A 14,102-nucleotide genomic window follows, 5' to 3' on the forward strand; every position below is an offset into this window, starting at 1 on the left:
GGATTTTCCCAGAGTATTGACTAGGCATAGATTAACTATGCTTAATTTTTCTAAATTTGATTGCGCCGATCATAAAGGGGTGTTTTTTGACTCTTGGTTCTTGTGACGAAAATACATAATGTTCTTGCAAAGGAATTGTTAGGTTCAAAAATCTGACTTATCCTTTGTTCGGATGCTCATGATATTTCTACAAGGGATGCAAACATGTTCTGAAGCTATGCCTTGTCTCACCCTACGATGAACTGAAGACCAAACCTACAGGCTGCCAGGTCCAATCACGAGCGAGTTAGAAACCATGTGGTGTATTGTTCCGACATGCGTAGCAATGCGCGAGTCTCCCAGATACGCACGCCGAAATAACACGTGGTTTCTAACTGGTTTGTGCTTGGACATGGCAGCCCGTTGCTTTCGCCTTCAGTTTATCGTAGGTTGAGATGAGGTAAAAATATAACTATGAAAAAAAATGATAAAGAGTCATTATTCTCTACATATTTGAGAAAAATAAAGAATTCTCTACGACGGGAAAAAGTTTTAACTACTGAACTGACTAGGCGACCTGAAATTATCATATTAAGGTGGTCAAGGTATATGGCACTGAGAATCGGGACAATGTGCAACCAAATAAAAACCCCGTTCCTTTGCAGGAGGATATTTCCATCCCATTCTGCAAAAGTAGATCGAAGATCAACCGTGAGTAACTCAGGGGAAGTACCCTGAGACACGCCTGAATCATTCTAAAACGCAGCAGCTCCAAATGTGTCAATCCAATTTTCCACACATGTTAAAAGTGCTTCTTAAGGAATTTAATTTATTAATAAAAGTCTTTGAGATCAGCAGAGTACGCTGTCACTGTGTTGTCTGAGAAAGCTGGTGCAATAATATCAGTTCTTTAGTAAGAATGGATCGTCCGCTGTCAAAAAAATGAGCTTGTAGGTGAAAGGCCAGAGCATTTTTCCAAGTCCTCCCTTCTTACACGATGCCTTTTCAAGGACAATTTTGTTTGTGTATTTTTTTATGGAAGAAAAGTTACAAACTGAAATTTGTTTTCTTGAACTTGAAGGCACACTATTCCTTTCAGCACCAATGAGAGGCAAGGTTTCTTCTCCTTACATTTTACCTTCGATAAGAAAAAGCTATTGCGGTGTTGGAAGACCGTGTCAATTGCTGCAAGGGTGTTGGTAACGAGCGTATCGGGCGACGTTAACACAAGCCCATCTCTTTTGTGAGCTTGTAGAAGAAATAAGGACTGTTCCTCCAAGTACGACTCACTTTGTTTGACAGGAAGGTGTGAATCCGATGGCTGACACAGTAAATAAAAACTTGAGGACGCTAAGCTCCACCTTTAAGAGTGGAATACGACAGCGTTATCGGGTCCCGCCCGCAAAGCCTCAGATATACGTGTGCTCGCGTCCAAGCCGTGCATACTTGTGTGTGTGTGGTCCCATAATGCAAGGCGCACAGCCACGTGTGATGTCACATGTGACGTCACACTTGGCAGCGTGCGTTGAATTATGCAATTTACCAGCTGAATTTGTTGAAAAAATGTTCCACCAAATCTTGCGGAAACATTTTCTTTAAATTTGTCGGGAAATTATTTCCGCCAAATTTAGAGGGTAAACCTTATACCGCAACACGCGCAGCCACGTGTTACGTCACACGTGGGTGCGCGCAATGCATTGTGAGATTTTTCGGTTTCATCGACGCTGATATCGACGCCTACGTGGACCTCAACGCCTACGACAGATTTTCTGCGACAGATCTCCTAAACGCTATCGCGTTAATAGCATCGTCTTCAGAGGTGCAGCGGTTATAACCAGCCTCGGGCGCCCATTGCGACACTTATCCCCCACGTGACAGCAGCTCAGGTGCTGACTTCCTAGACTAAGCTGCGAACTGAGGACCATAGGGGTGGAGTTGTTGCACTTTAACGGGCAAATGTACGCCACCGGTTGCATGAACTGCGTTGCTAGTAGATGACACGGGCTTTGCTGTGATGCACAAAGCTGAACTAAATTGTGCTGCCGAACGAATTCCATTCGTTAAGTCCTTCAGTGCATAAAAAGCACGCAATGTATTTCTGCCAATGGAAAAAGAACTGAAAAAAAAAATGGTGGAACGAGCAATGAAAACTCACACCATTTTTCTTCTTTATTATGTGTAGATCGGGAGAGGTGCCCTCTCTACACAGGATATCTTATTGCTCAAAGATATATAGCAAACCCGGTAAACATAAGTATGGATCTTTCATTACCAAACAAAATAGGCAGTTTTTATAAAATAGTTTACAACGCTGTCAGTCTAAGAAGTCTTCGTATTCAGTGTACAGAAGGAAAGGTATATTCCATATCACTCTCACGTGGCGAAAGGTATGTCGGACAAATAGTCACATTTGTCAATGATCAGCTGCGAGAGCATCATAATAATTTGAACAAGATTGTTTCTGGCCATTAACGATTTCGCTGCACCAAGCTGTGGTTGTGAACTTGTTATGCACGGTTCAGAAAATACACTGTATTGCCGTGGGGTGGCCAACCCCTCACTAGAGAAATTATTGGGGCTTTGGACGATAGTGCGACTCATTGACAAGTGTGCGAGCGCCACTTCTCTTTCTTTATCCGCCAAAGCAGTATAAGACTTGCTGAACAAGTCAATGTGTTGAGCGCTGAATTCTCGAGTTTGATTATGGACTTGCATTCCGCTTATTTCAGAAGCGACACATCTGAAATAAGCAGAATAAGGGCCGCGAGTTGTTAGTCAGCGTTGTTTTTCCTGTGTCCTGTCTCTCCTTTTGTCCTTAGTTGCGTGCTGTTGCTGCTAAGATAGCTATTATTACCAACCCCACCTAACTTCATATATATATATATATATATATATATATATATATATATATATATATATATATATATATATATATATATACAGGGATGGGCAAAATACATGCAAATATGTATCGAAATACAAATACAAAATACTTCGTCAAAATGTATTGAATTACAAATCTAATTACATTTCCAAAAAAGCATTTAAGTTCATGATACAAATACAACCAAATGTATTTGGTCTCTTCGAAATACTTTTCCAAATACATTCCTCAAAATTTGCGTCAGCGGCTTCAGGGCACGTGCAACGGGTTTCTGGGTATCTCATTTTAATTTTGCATTGCACACTCGGGAGTTAGTGTGCCAGGCTCTAGTAACGTAATAGAAATATAATCACAAAAAGAAAATGTAATCAGCTTGGACGTAATAGGTGAAAAAAGTACAGAGCTTCAAGCAGCTTTTTTTTGTTGATTACATTTTGGTATAGACCAACAAAGAACCGAGACGACCAAGACGCGCAGCACTAGCTAGATAATGTTTTATTGTTGCAACTCGCACCAGTTACGAAAATCTGGACGACCCGCGCATTTAGAATGTTCCAGGCAAAAATATGGATGGAAGTCAGGCTGGAAAGCATCATAAGTTGTCACAGGCACTTATTTAGCCAGTCTGCCTGTGAACGTCGGTTTCGTCACTATTCTTGCCCTGGACTAGCACCGTAATCACAAAGTAACTAAAAGCTTGTGCTTGATTGAAAGACACTGCATTCGGTGCAGAACGTAGTTTTCTTCCTGCTCTGGAGAGTGCCTTTAAAATAAAGCCGGAGAAGAAAAGGAAAAAAGCACCATGGCCGAATAAAGGATGGAGACTATATTTACAACCACATCCATAAAAACAAGATGTATTTTCGCCCACAAAATTGTATTTAATTACAATTGTATTTGAAATACCCATGTTTTAGTATTTAAATACACACATCAAATACATTGCCCGATTTGTAATTAAATACAAATGCAAAATACACAAAGTATTTGAAATACGTATTTCAAATACTTGTATTTGAAATACGGCCGATCCCTGTATATATATATATATATATATGAAGTTAGGTGAGTTGGTAATAAGAGGTCATCGTAGCAGCAACAGCACGCAATTAAGGACAAAAGGAGAGGACACATAGGAAAAACAACGCTGACTAACAACACGCGTCTCTTAGTGTGCTTATTTCAAATGTGTTTTTGCAATCGCCCTTAGGACAAAAAATTTCCACTATAACATCATTCTTTAAGGGCCTCGAGAGAGTACCCATTAGTTCATATCACAAAATGAGCATTAGACAAAACAAAAATAGCACTAGATTTTCTTCGGGAATCTAATTTTCAGTTAGGCGCATTTCCAAATACTTTTCGATTTCAGGGCGCCGGTCCAGAAATACAACACGTTTCCGAATAGCTCAGATGATTTTCGTTACCAAAATCTACCGCTAAAATTTTAATGGAAATTGTTTTTTTGTTATGAACGAATCCTATCCAGCCACATAAAAATGTATTATTATCTAGCATAACGTATAGCAGTTACAGGTGTCCGTTTAACGTCTGTTGGTGAGGTTATGCAAAAGAAGGGGCAATTTCAATCTCTAGTTCTTTGGAGACAACAAAAAATAGCTTCGTCCCTTCCACTTGTCCGTAGGTCTACCAGACAAATATCGCCAGAATAAACAGCCCAAAGTAGGTAAGAGCGGTGTACGAATAGAGGAAACACTAGATTGTAGAACGTAAGTCCGAGAAGGAATTGGGCTGGGAAATTTTTTTTTAAAATAAGTGGTCGGAAAAAACTAAATCATAAAACTTTGAGAACCAAAAAACACGAGTTAGAAGAAAAATATAAATGAGAAAGTGTGTTTTTCTTTAAGCAATTTAATAACGAATAACATATTTTTATTTTAGTGTGAATATTTAAATTCAACTAAATATACCGTAAATTAACGTGGAAGCGCCCACCACGTTCGAGCACACATTACTAACAATTCCCAAACTTTAGAATTTTGAACATTATATCTTAACCACCAGATTTGACCGGACAAGCGCCCATGTCTAGATTTCCCCAGCTTTCAGTGAAAGTGAAAAAGGCGCCCTACGGTATTTTACCGTACATACATAGCAAAGGGACTGCGAAATATCAATTTTTGAAGAAATTAGTGAATTCTCAACTAATTTAGTGTACTAGTAAAGCATTGGAAATTAAGCTATTCTTGGATATTGATTATTAAGAAGCGGTTCGATTAAAATAATTTAAATTACAGAATAATCTGGAAACTTCATGTTACTATGTTGTCTTCCAAACTTAGCATTTCTGTACAAAGACGAGATATTTGTTGATTCAGTGAACACGTTGCCTGGAACGAGCGCGAGACGGCGCACCAGAATGTTTTATTCCAGCGCTTATAGCCTTAACGAGCGCGAGCCATAATATCATCGAGAAAGCCGAGCTTAATGTCGATTTATTATTTATGTAATGATTCACTGTAATACAAGGAAATATTCAGATAAGATCCGAAGAAATGTAATACTTACCGCCCGCTCAGCTTCACTTCCATTGAAATCTAGTCTAGACTGTAGGATTTTCATTATGGTAGGCATTAATTGTAAATATTAGTAGGGTCCTTAGTTCGGGCAAACGAGTGGTGTATCGTTTCATGTTGTTATGAATAAATACTTGAACCTAAGTGACAAGTGCTCCCTAAAATTTTACTTGCTATCTATTGCTAGTTTGTTTCCCAGAGTGTTATTATGGTTTTGTGGTTGTTTTATTAATTTGTCAAACAACATTGATCAGATTATATTACTAAAGCCTTGCCGATTCTCCAGACATTCGCACTTTCGTTGAGATCCCGGTTCAGGAAAGAAAGTATGTTTTCTATCCGGTTGCTGGCTTTGTCGGTTCGTGCATTTTCTTTTGGGAGTCAATCTCCGGGTTCCACACGACGACAATTGTTTTTGTATTTTCATGTAATGTAGCGCTTAAGGTTTCATCAAAGCCGTTTGCACTGCTACCGACGTGGTCCTTACCCCGTGTGATACCAGTTCTCTCGGAGGGCTTCCTTTGTCTTGGCGTCGTCGTTGAGGTACCCCTTGAATACATGGGGACCTCGGGTGCACAGTTCCCCTCTAGTGTTCACGGGAACAATCCTGCCTTCGGTGTCCACAACCTTCACCTGAAGCATTATAAGACTGAGTTATTCTGAAGGGAATTGGGTGTTTCAAGTGTACATCTACTCGAATAAATTTTCTCTGGCTTAACTACTATTTCCTTTATTTTAGCTTCTTTGGGTGATAATTTCACCTCTGAAAGTAGTCGTTTATTTTTATATTCTTCACCTAAGAGTAATACTGAAATTCTTATTTATTTTCCAAATATTGCATGACCTTTGCTCACCAACGCACACTTCAACCCAAGAAGTATGTTAAGTTGTTAAAAACCTCCTGCTATTTAGAAAAACAGTCGATAAATAGATATCGTGACCTCCTCTAACGCCATTCAACTACTCATTCCACAACGGAAAATGGGAATGCATATATTTAGAACAAATAAATTATTCGCTCTGAGGGTTCTCTCCTCGTTATTTTTTATCACTCGACTGAAGTATGCTTTAAATACTATATGGGTGATTTTATTTTGAATCGTTTAGACAAATCGGGTCATGTTTTAAATTCTTCCAAAAATATATGTACAGGCAAGCCCTTTACTAAGACAAAACAAAAGTCAGTTTTTTTTATTCTTCTGTTAGTTCTTAATTGTTTGCCTTCAAAGTTACAATAGTGGATTCGGAAATTTCGGTGATCGGCGAACGTCGTTTTCTTGTGTGACCTCCGCCATGATCATGCCCGTATTCGTTTTGGTTTAAGTACCCTTTGCACAAAAACGAAACATTTTCATACTTTTACAAGTGCAGTAGAAGAGTCTAATGGCCCTAAATAATGTCCTTACTTTTTATTTATATTGAAAAAACCTAGAACCCTGCCCCTTTGATGATAATTCAACTATATTTTTATGAGAGATTTTGTTACTATTAATATTGATGGTGCAAAGTGTATATATTAAATGAAACCTTATGCAAATACCTAGTCAAGAGCACAATGTTGTTATTTCTTATCAAAGTGGTCTTGGTTAAACATACCGTTGAATATAAGAAAAAGCCACAAGAACGCATTTCGAGATCAATTATGTAAAATAAGGCATTTTCAACCTTTTTTTCTCTTTGACGGGCCCTGAGTATGTTCTGACGTATAAAAAAAAAATCAGAAGTAATATATAGGTTAGACATATAAATACGTACCTTTGAAGATACTACACCGGGTTTAGTTTACTTTAACTTCAGCAATATTTTGTTTTTCATGAGTTGTGAGATTTAGGCGAGTTCCGTCTTCACTGTGCATTTATCAGGCTTGGCGGACGTAAAGCGGGGTGATAATCGTCACGCTAAGCTGACTAACTTACATGATTATTTGCAATAACTTCTCAATAATTGTTTTAGGACTTTTGTCGGAATCGCGGTACCGCAATTACTATAGGAGTCAAACAATTAAAAATACACATGCGAAAAAGCGTAATGGTCTACGAGGTATTAATTGATACATTTCAATGTTTTTCGCGCTGTGTAAAACTAGCACTTAGTCGCATGACCTTCCCGCCATGAGGCTTGGAAGAATCCCGTAGTTGTTTATATTATGTGGTGACGATGTCGGCAGCGTGTCCTTGGTGGGTGCGCCGACGACACAAATGACAATATGGCCTAAACGGCTGCGTCACGCTTCCATGCATCATTGTAGGCAGGGCGTGATGCGCTCTTTTTGCACGAAATTAGGAAATGGTGCAAAAAATCCCGGACCTAAATAATAACATCTATAAAACCATTAACTTTTCGGAAATCCTTCAAATAGTCTGGTCTCTAATAGTATTTTTCTTGAATACCGCCTTTAAACATCAGCCCTCCAAGAAAATAATCATTGAAAAGTTTATCAAAATATTGCCTTTTAAGTCAGCTTAGAATGACGATTATACCTTTATATATTATCAACTGAGTCTAATAAATACACGATGAAGGTTGAACTTGTCCAACTCGCCCCTTTTTTTAAGCCCTTTCTATTTAGAATCAACACCCTGCCTATTTTCAAGTACTATTCCTCAAAGCAAATAGTGGTCACCCTCATTTTATGTCTGATTGTTATTTATTTTTTTTACACTTACTCACAGTGCTTGTTGGTTTTGGTTAATAAAATAATTAGGCATGTTTCGTACTACATATGAAGGATTTGGTATGCACGTCGTACGTGTTTTGCCGAAAAAAAAATCGCTATGAAGAAAAAAAAATAGTATTTTTTTTAGATTGCCTAATGAAAATGAAAAGCTTCCAAATATTTTCCTCTGTAAGTCTAGTCCGGGGCACTTGGGTTGGGGAAACTGACTAATACACCAAAACTCTTAGCACAAAATTTCGTCGTTTTCCAACTGCCGCTTTTGTGCGCGCACAGGCCTACCAGAAGCCGGGCTCGTTTAAACCGTCTCTGTCTTTGTGTTTTCTTCTTGGAAAAACAAAACAAAGCTCAAATACACCGATGTGAAGTAGTGTGTCCCACATACTTGACGGCGGCATGACATGGTCCGTTTCCTTACTTTATTGCTATTTCTGTAATTACCGGTTAAGTTTTTTATCTCCGGACACAACCCCATATGGGAAATATATTCCAGCTGTGGCACTAACCAAGTTTGCTTTAAGTAGTCTGAAATATGTCAACATTTTAGCTACCGAGTGATGGCGTTGCACTAACACAATTGCGTAAGATATCTTGTAATGCAAGTCCACAAGACCGTGTATTACTTACACACAACGATGTTCAAGCGGGTTATAGGTGCACTCTTAAGGCTTAGCAAGTCCTTTAGCTTTAATATTTGTGCAAAAGTGGCGTACGGAATTTTTCTAACAGGAATAAGAGCATTTCATTCCTTCTTTTTTTTTTGCATTGTGGTGCAGTCGGCGTCTCGGCGAGACGTGCTGCAGATAACTGCTCGGAAGAATTTTTCCATTCACTTTAGTGGCGACTATCCAAACAAAGTCAACAGCACATCCGATTGTTTCAAGTTTTGTCGACGGACAGTTTTGCAAGGAGGCTTGATGCTTGAGCCGTCCTTCCACGCCGTGACACCGGGATCTCCCGGCATGCCGTCAGAGCATATCTGGCCGAATACTACAGGAAGGCCAAAAACCAAAGCAAGCTGTAACTCCAGCCGAGATCATTCCTCCATGCCACTTATAGAAGAACGCTCGAAACAAGGAAGGGTTCCTCAAAGTTAGGTTAAACAAATATATTAGTATTTGCGTGAAATGTAACCTGCTTGAACGACGCGTTTTAGTCAGGATAAATGTTCTTGTGAACTTGCGCTACAAGATATTTTTTGTACCATAATCGGTATTCTCCATGGTGTATGCAAGTTTGTTTCTTTTTTTAAGAAAAAATACTAGGCTTAAATTAGGTACCTTCTCACGAGGCGTAGCGTGTGTGGAGATGCTACAGTCTGAAAGAGCCCGAATTTCATACTGGGTTACCGGTTTATTGAAAATACTTCCTTTCCCGAAGTACTTTGCCATTCCGCATAATCCTCATAAGAAAATTGATTACTTGTATAATCCTTCTTTTTTTACTTCTTTAAGTTAATAATATAGAGATATGTATAAATACACCTTGTATTAAGCATAATATCCCACGTACTCATCAGCTTTACCTCATTTAATTATGTTAGATCGAAGACGACGAAGACCCTGACAAGATGTCAATATCTAAGTTAATAGGCATGCAATTGATGCCAAGCTGCGAATTTTATGTCACATTCAATTGGGGCGCACGCAGCACCGAGAAAATGCTGCCCCCAAGGCCGCGCCACCGCGCGGGTGCAGCGCATGACGCACTACCAAGTGAACACGAAGCCTTCCGCCGTGCAACGCGCTTGGCGCGGTCACTTCAAGGGCAAAACATAAACGGGTGGACCATTGAACAAAATCCGCCGCGAGTGAGGCGGCGGCGCGCGCCATCTAGCGAGAGATGTGACTAACAAATTGTGCTTTAAGCGGTTGATCAAAGCACGTATTTGTTACCTCCGAGATTCCATCAAAAGCGTAGAAGAAACACATAAGATACAGAAGAAGGCGTTTTGTTGTACATATGCGATGATATTGACAATAACCGTGCCGTGATATCTATGGTATGCGCGATGGGAATTGCTCTCCCGGATCCCTGAACCAGCGTTGAAACGGGACCTCCCGATCTGCCGGTTTCATTCCCTCGTTTGTCTTGTCCGGGATGGCTGCCTCCGCATTGCCCCAAGGATTGCTTTACGCGATGCTGAACGATACTGAAGACGGTAAGCTGACATATATTTTTTTCTTTCATCTTTACAAAAACCGGACACTGAGGAGATAGTCTCCATCTTTGTGTATTGTCCCATATTGGTTTTCCTGTAAAGGTGAACAACAATCAGCTTCTTTATTAAGTATTCTTTAAATTTTTCTTGTAGAAGTGTCCCACCCGTATAGTGAACTTGCTCAGGCCGCTCCTGTGAAGTAACAATAACTCATTGACGCTTCTCATAAAGCATGTTCTGCAATACTGAATCTGAACATAGTACTTTTGCTTGAGGGCAGTTTATCTAGCCAGGTGCCAGACATACAATTTCTCCTCTTTCTAAAGCGGGATAGATTAACGCGGTTTTTTGTTTGCTTACTAGGCTCTTGCATTTTAGTTCCTACCAGAATAGTACACATGCAGAATCTGCTTTAGACCACCATATCTCTGCATCTTCATGTACCTGTTTAGTAGCTACACAAAAAAAGCTGTCGACAAAAGGAGTTGTAAATTCACCCTGCGTTTAATTGCCGATGCAGACTGCTTGGCAGACCCACAGACCCAGAACCTGTCGCAAGAAAACCCTACAAAAATGCAAGGAGGTATGTGGAAACATTATGTGTTGAGACACAGAAGTTTTACTTAACTTTTCTTTTTTGCAGCAGAGTGGACTCCAGGGGAGTCGAAGCTGCTTCTTGACTACTACTCAAAATATTATCCTGAGATAGGGCCAATGAAGAAGTTCAAGACAAAGAAGGCAATGTTTGAACAAATCGCCCTTGACCTGCAATCAGTTTTGGGCATATCACGGACAGCACTACAGTGTGACAACAGATTTAAGACGCTTTTGAAGCGCAAGAAAAACTCTCAAAAAGTGAACAGGACATCAGGAAGTTCACGCTGCACCGTGGAGTTTGAGGAAGAGTTTTCGAGAATCAGAAGTATGGACGACAGCCTGGAACCTGAGGTGAGGCGTGGTGTAAGCTCAGTCATATATAAGGAAACTGGTCGCACCACTGCAGTCGCAGAAACTGACAGCCCCACAGGCTCAGCAGCAGTGGTGGAGCAGATGTCACCAACATCCCCTCCAGATCAGCATCGTGCCGAGACCTCTGCAGAGGCACGGAGGAGAAGGCGGCGGGCTAACCGTGTGAGCAGCACTACCACAAGGCAGCAACAAATGGCAGAGTTTTTCTCACAGATGAAAGAGCTCCACGAGGAGAAGGAGAAGAACAGAGAAAGAAGGCACAAGGAGCACTTGGAAGTGCACAAGCACCACATGGAGCTACTGAAACAAGTCAGGGACGCACTGCAGCAAAATGGTTCGCTGCTGTAACTTTTATGTATTTCTATCACTGGCCCCCATGTGAATAATAAAGAAAAATCACAGTGCATCCTTCTATTTATTGGCTTCTTTTATTCAAGTGTTCCCCAAAGCAATATAAGAGTGCCACCCATCAGTTGTATTGTCCCTCCCATAACTCCTTCAATATTGTAGGTTGTTTCTATAAAATAGAAGGCAATAGGCAAACCATGTGTTTCCAATAATAGTTGTTTACTACTTGCAAAAGGATTACAACACGAAAATAGTCACTAAAACAGGAATTCAAGACACAAGCAGCCAATATATTGGGGTAGCTACAATGCACATGAAAATAGGAAGGGTAACAGGCATTCAAGTCAATGACAGCCAATGTACCTGGCTAGCTACAGCAAAAATAAGAATATTTGTTACGGGTGCAAAATATCTATTCAAAAGAAATGAAAGGCAACCTGAAATGGACCAACAGAACCAAAAGGATGCCGCCAGTCAAATACACACAGTTAACATAATCGTGAAAACAAAAATAGGTCCAACTTTGGCACTTCTTGCTTTGGGCTTCTGGATTACAAAAATGCTCTTCCAGTTGCTTCCAGTTTTTACTTAAACAAATGTTACAGGGTCATACAGTCATGTCTTGTTAACATGGATGCCTGCATTCACAGGAAAAATCGTCCATAATAAAAGGTCAAGAAAATTAAACAAGATCATAGATAAGAATCGTAGCGAAAAGGAAATGGGGGGTTATTTAGCCATGAAATGAGGAAATGTGGGCTTGTACTTATACTTAAACTGAATCTTACTTTCATGCCCAGAAAGTAAAGCGTGTCTGCTACTTTTGAATTGCACATACCTAATTACCTTTTGAGTTGAAAGCCCAAAGAACCCTACTACACTTTAGGTGTGCAGGTCTTATCTCGGACAGACAAGGGACAATAGTGAATTCCCGGTACATGCTCTGGCCTCTACGGTTCACTAATTGAATTTTTTTTTCAGTGTGAGGATTTACATGTATAGTAACAAAAAAAAAAAAGGTTGTATATAGTCTGGACTGCAGGTTTCTATATTAACGGTTCCTAAAAATTTCGTCCATACTAATGGGGTCCGTATTAAAGGGCAACTCCGGCCAAAACTCAAATTAAATAAATTACTCATATCGCTGTAGTGACACACAATACGACTCCAGCCAAAATATTATGTCTGGGGGACGCCGCATACTCAACTAATGCCGATAATAAAAATGCGACCCGCCACGAGCCGCTGCTCCGTAGCGGGCGGCCAGCGGGTTGCCGATCGCTAAAGCAACATTGGTCCATGACGTCCAGTATCGTTCTCATTTCTTCCTCCGATCCGGGCATTGCGCGGAGTGCGCTTCTTTGAGCAGCTACCACCGCTACTTCGACTTGTGATTGGAGTGTTTAGCCGTTGCTTTTATCTGTAGCCCTTGTCGCTTCGGTATAGCCTTTTGTTTATTGGCTTGTGAGGACTCCAAGACTGGTTTTAGCGACCAACTCTGTGCACCGAAGACCGAACGAGTTCACGGGTTTTCCATTCGCTAGCTTTTGGGTGTACGCACTAACTGTTGCTACATATGCTGGATAACTACCAGGTATACAGAATTAAAACAAAATTAGCTTATCACCCATCTTTAGACGGCTAGCGCAACAGAGGTAGGTGCCGCTCGGCCTGCATACTCGTTGATCGAGAACGATCCTGACGTCACATTCACATAGCAGCTAGTTTCGGTTTTGTTGGCCGCGCCCCAAACAAAACTTTGAGGCGTCGATATCTTTAAAACTACGCACAATAACGAGAAAAAAATACAGCTTGCAATTCAGGGACGCTGACTGCACTAAAAACAGGCATAATCCCAAAATCGAAAGTATGGACCGGAGTTGCCCTTTAATGAGACATGACTGTAAAACAATACTTGATGCAGAACATTATTTTGTGCAACGATCAAGGCCGATTCACATAATCACAAAGTCTCTCTCGTTTCGCAATTCCTCTGCTTCGTAGAACAGGGCGAGTCTCCTCAATTGTGTCATCGTCATCTGGCAGACGGTCACTTGTGGCTTCTACGCCCTCAATTTCGAGATCTCCTGACTGAATGCAGAGGTTATGTAGCACACAGCACGACATAATAAATTTACTAGCTGTGTCAACCTCCGCAAACTCAAGGTAGGACAGCTGCATGAAGCGGCGCTTCAGTACCTGGAAGGAGTTTTCTATTGTCACCCGTGTGGCAGAGAAGTCTCTGTTAAAATCTCTCTGTTCACGGGTCATCTTGCCGTAGTCCTTAAAAGGGGTCACTAGGTACTCCCTGCTGGGGTATGCCGCATCCCCTAGAATGTGGAACTTCCCTCTCCTACAGAGAGCGGGAAGCCTTTCGGAGAGGTCCGACAGGTCGAAAACCCTGGCGTCATGGATCCGACTCGAAACCCCCGTAAAAGCATCGATGAACCGGCGCTTGTCATCACATACCCCTTGCAAGGTTAATGACAGGGCCTCGTGCCGGTTCACATACGTTGCGGGGATCTTCTCGTCTGGACAACGGAAATTGAT

The 14,102-nt window shown here is 40.8% G+C and overlaps 1 protein-coding gene across 1 annotated transcript in view; it reads right to left on the reverse strand.

The window, feature by feature from the left end:
• LOC120839933 (medium-chain acyl-CoA ligase ACSF2, mitochondrial-like) overlaps nt 1–14,102 on the reverse strand; it is a 54,769-nt gene that overhangs the window by 7,090 nt on the left and 33,577 nt on the right. Inside the window, exon 9 of the mRNA XM_040210332.3 lies at nt 5,888–6,033. Coding sequence (XP_040066266.3) covers nt 5,888–6,033 — 146 coding nt within the window. The remainder of the gene's footprint in view (nt 1–5,887; nt 6,034–14,102) is intronic.

Source organism: Ixodes scapularis, unplaced genomic scaffold (assembly GCF_016920785.2).
Source record: "Ixodes scapularis isolate PalLabHiFi unplaced genomic scaffold, ASM1692078v2 ptg000712l_1__unscaffolded, whole genome shotgun sequence".
Lineage (NCBI taxonomy): Eukaryota > Metazoa > Arthropoda > Arachnida > Ixodida > Ixodidae > Ixodes > Ixodes scapularis.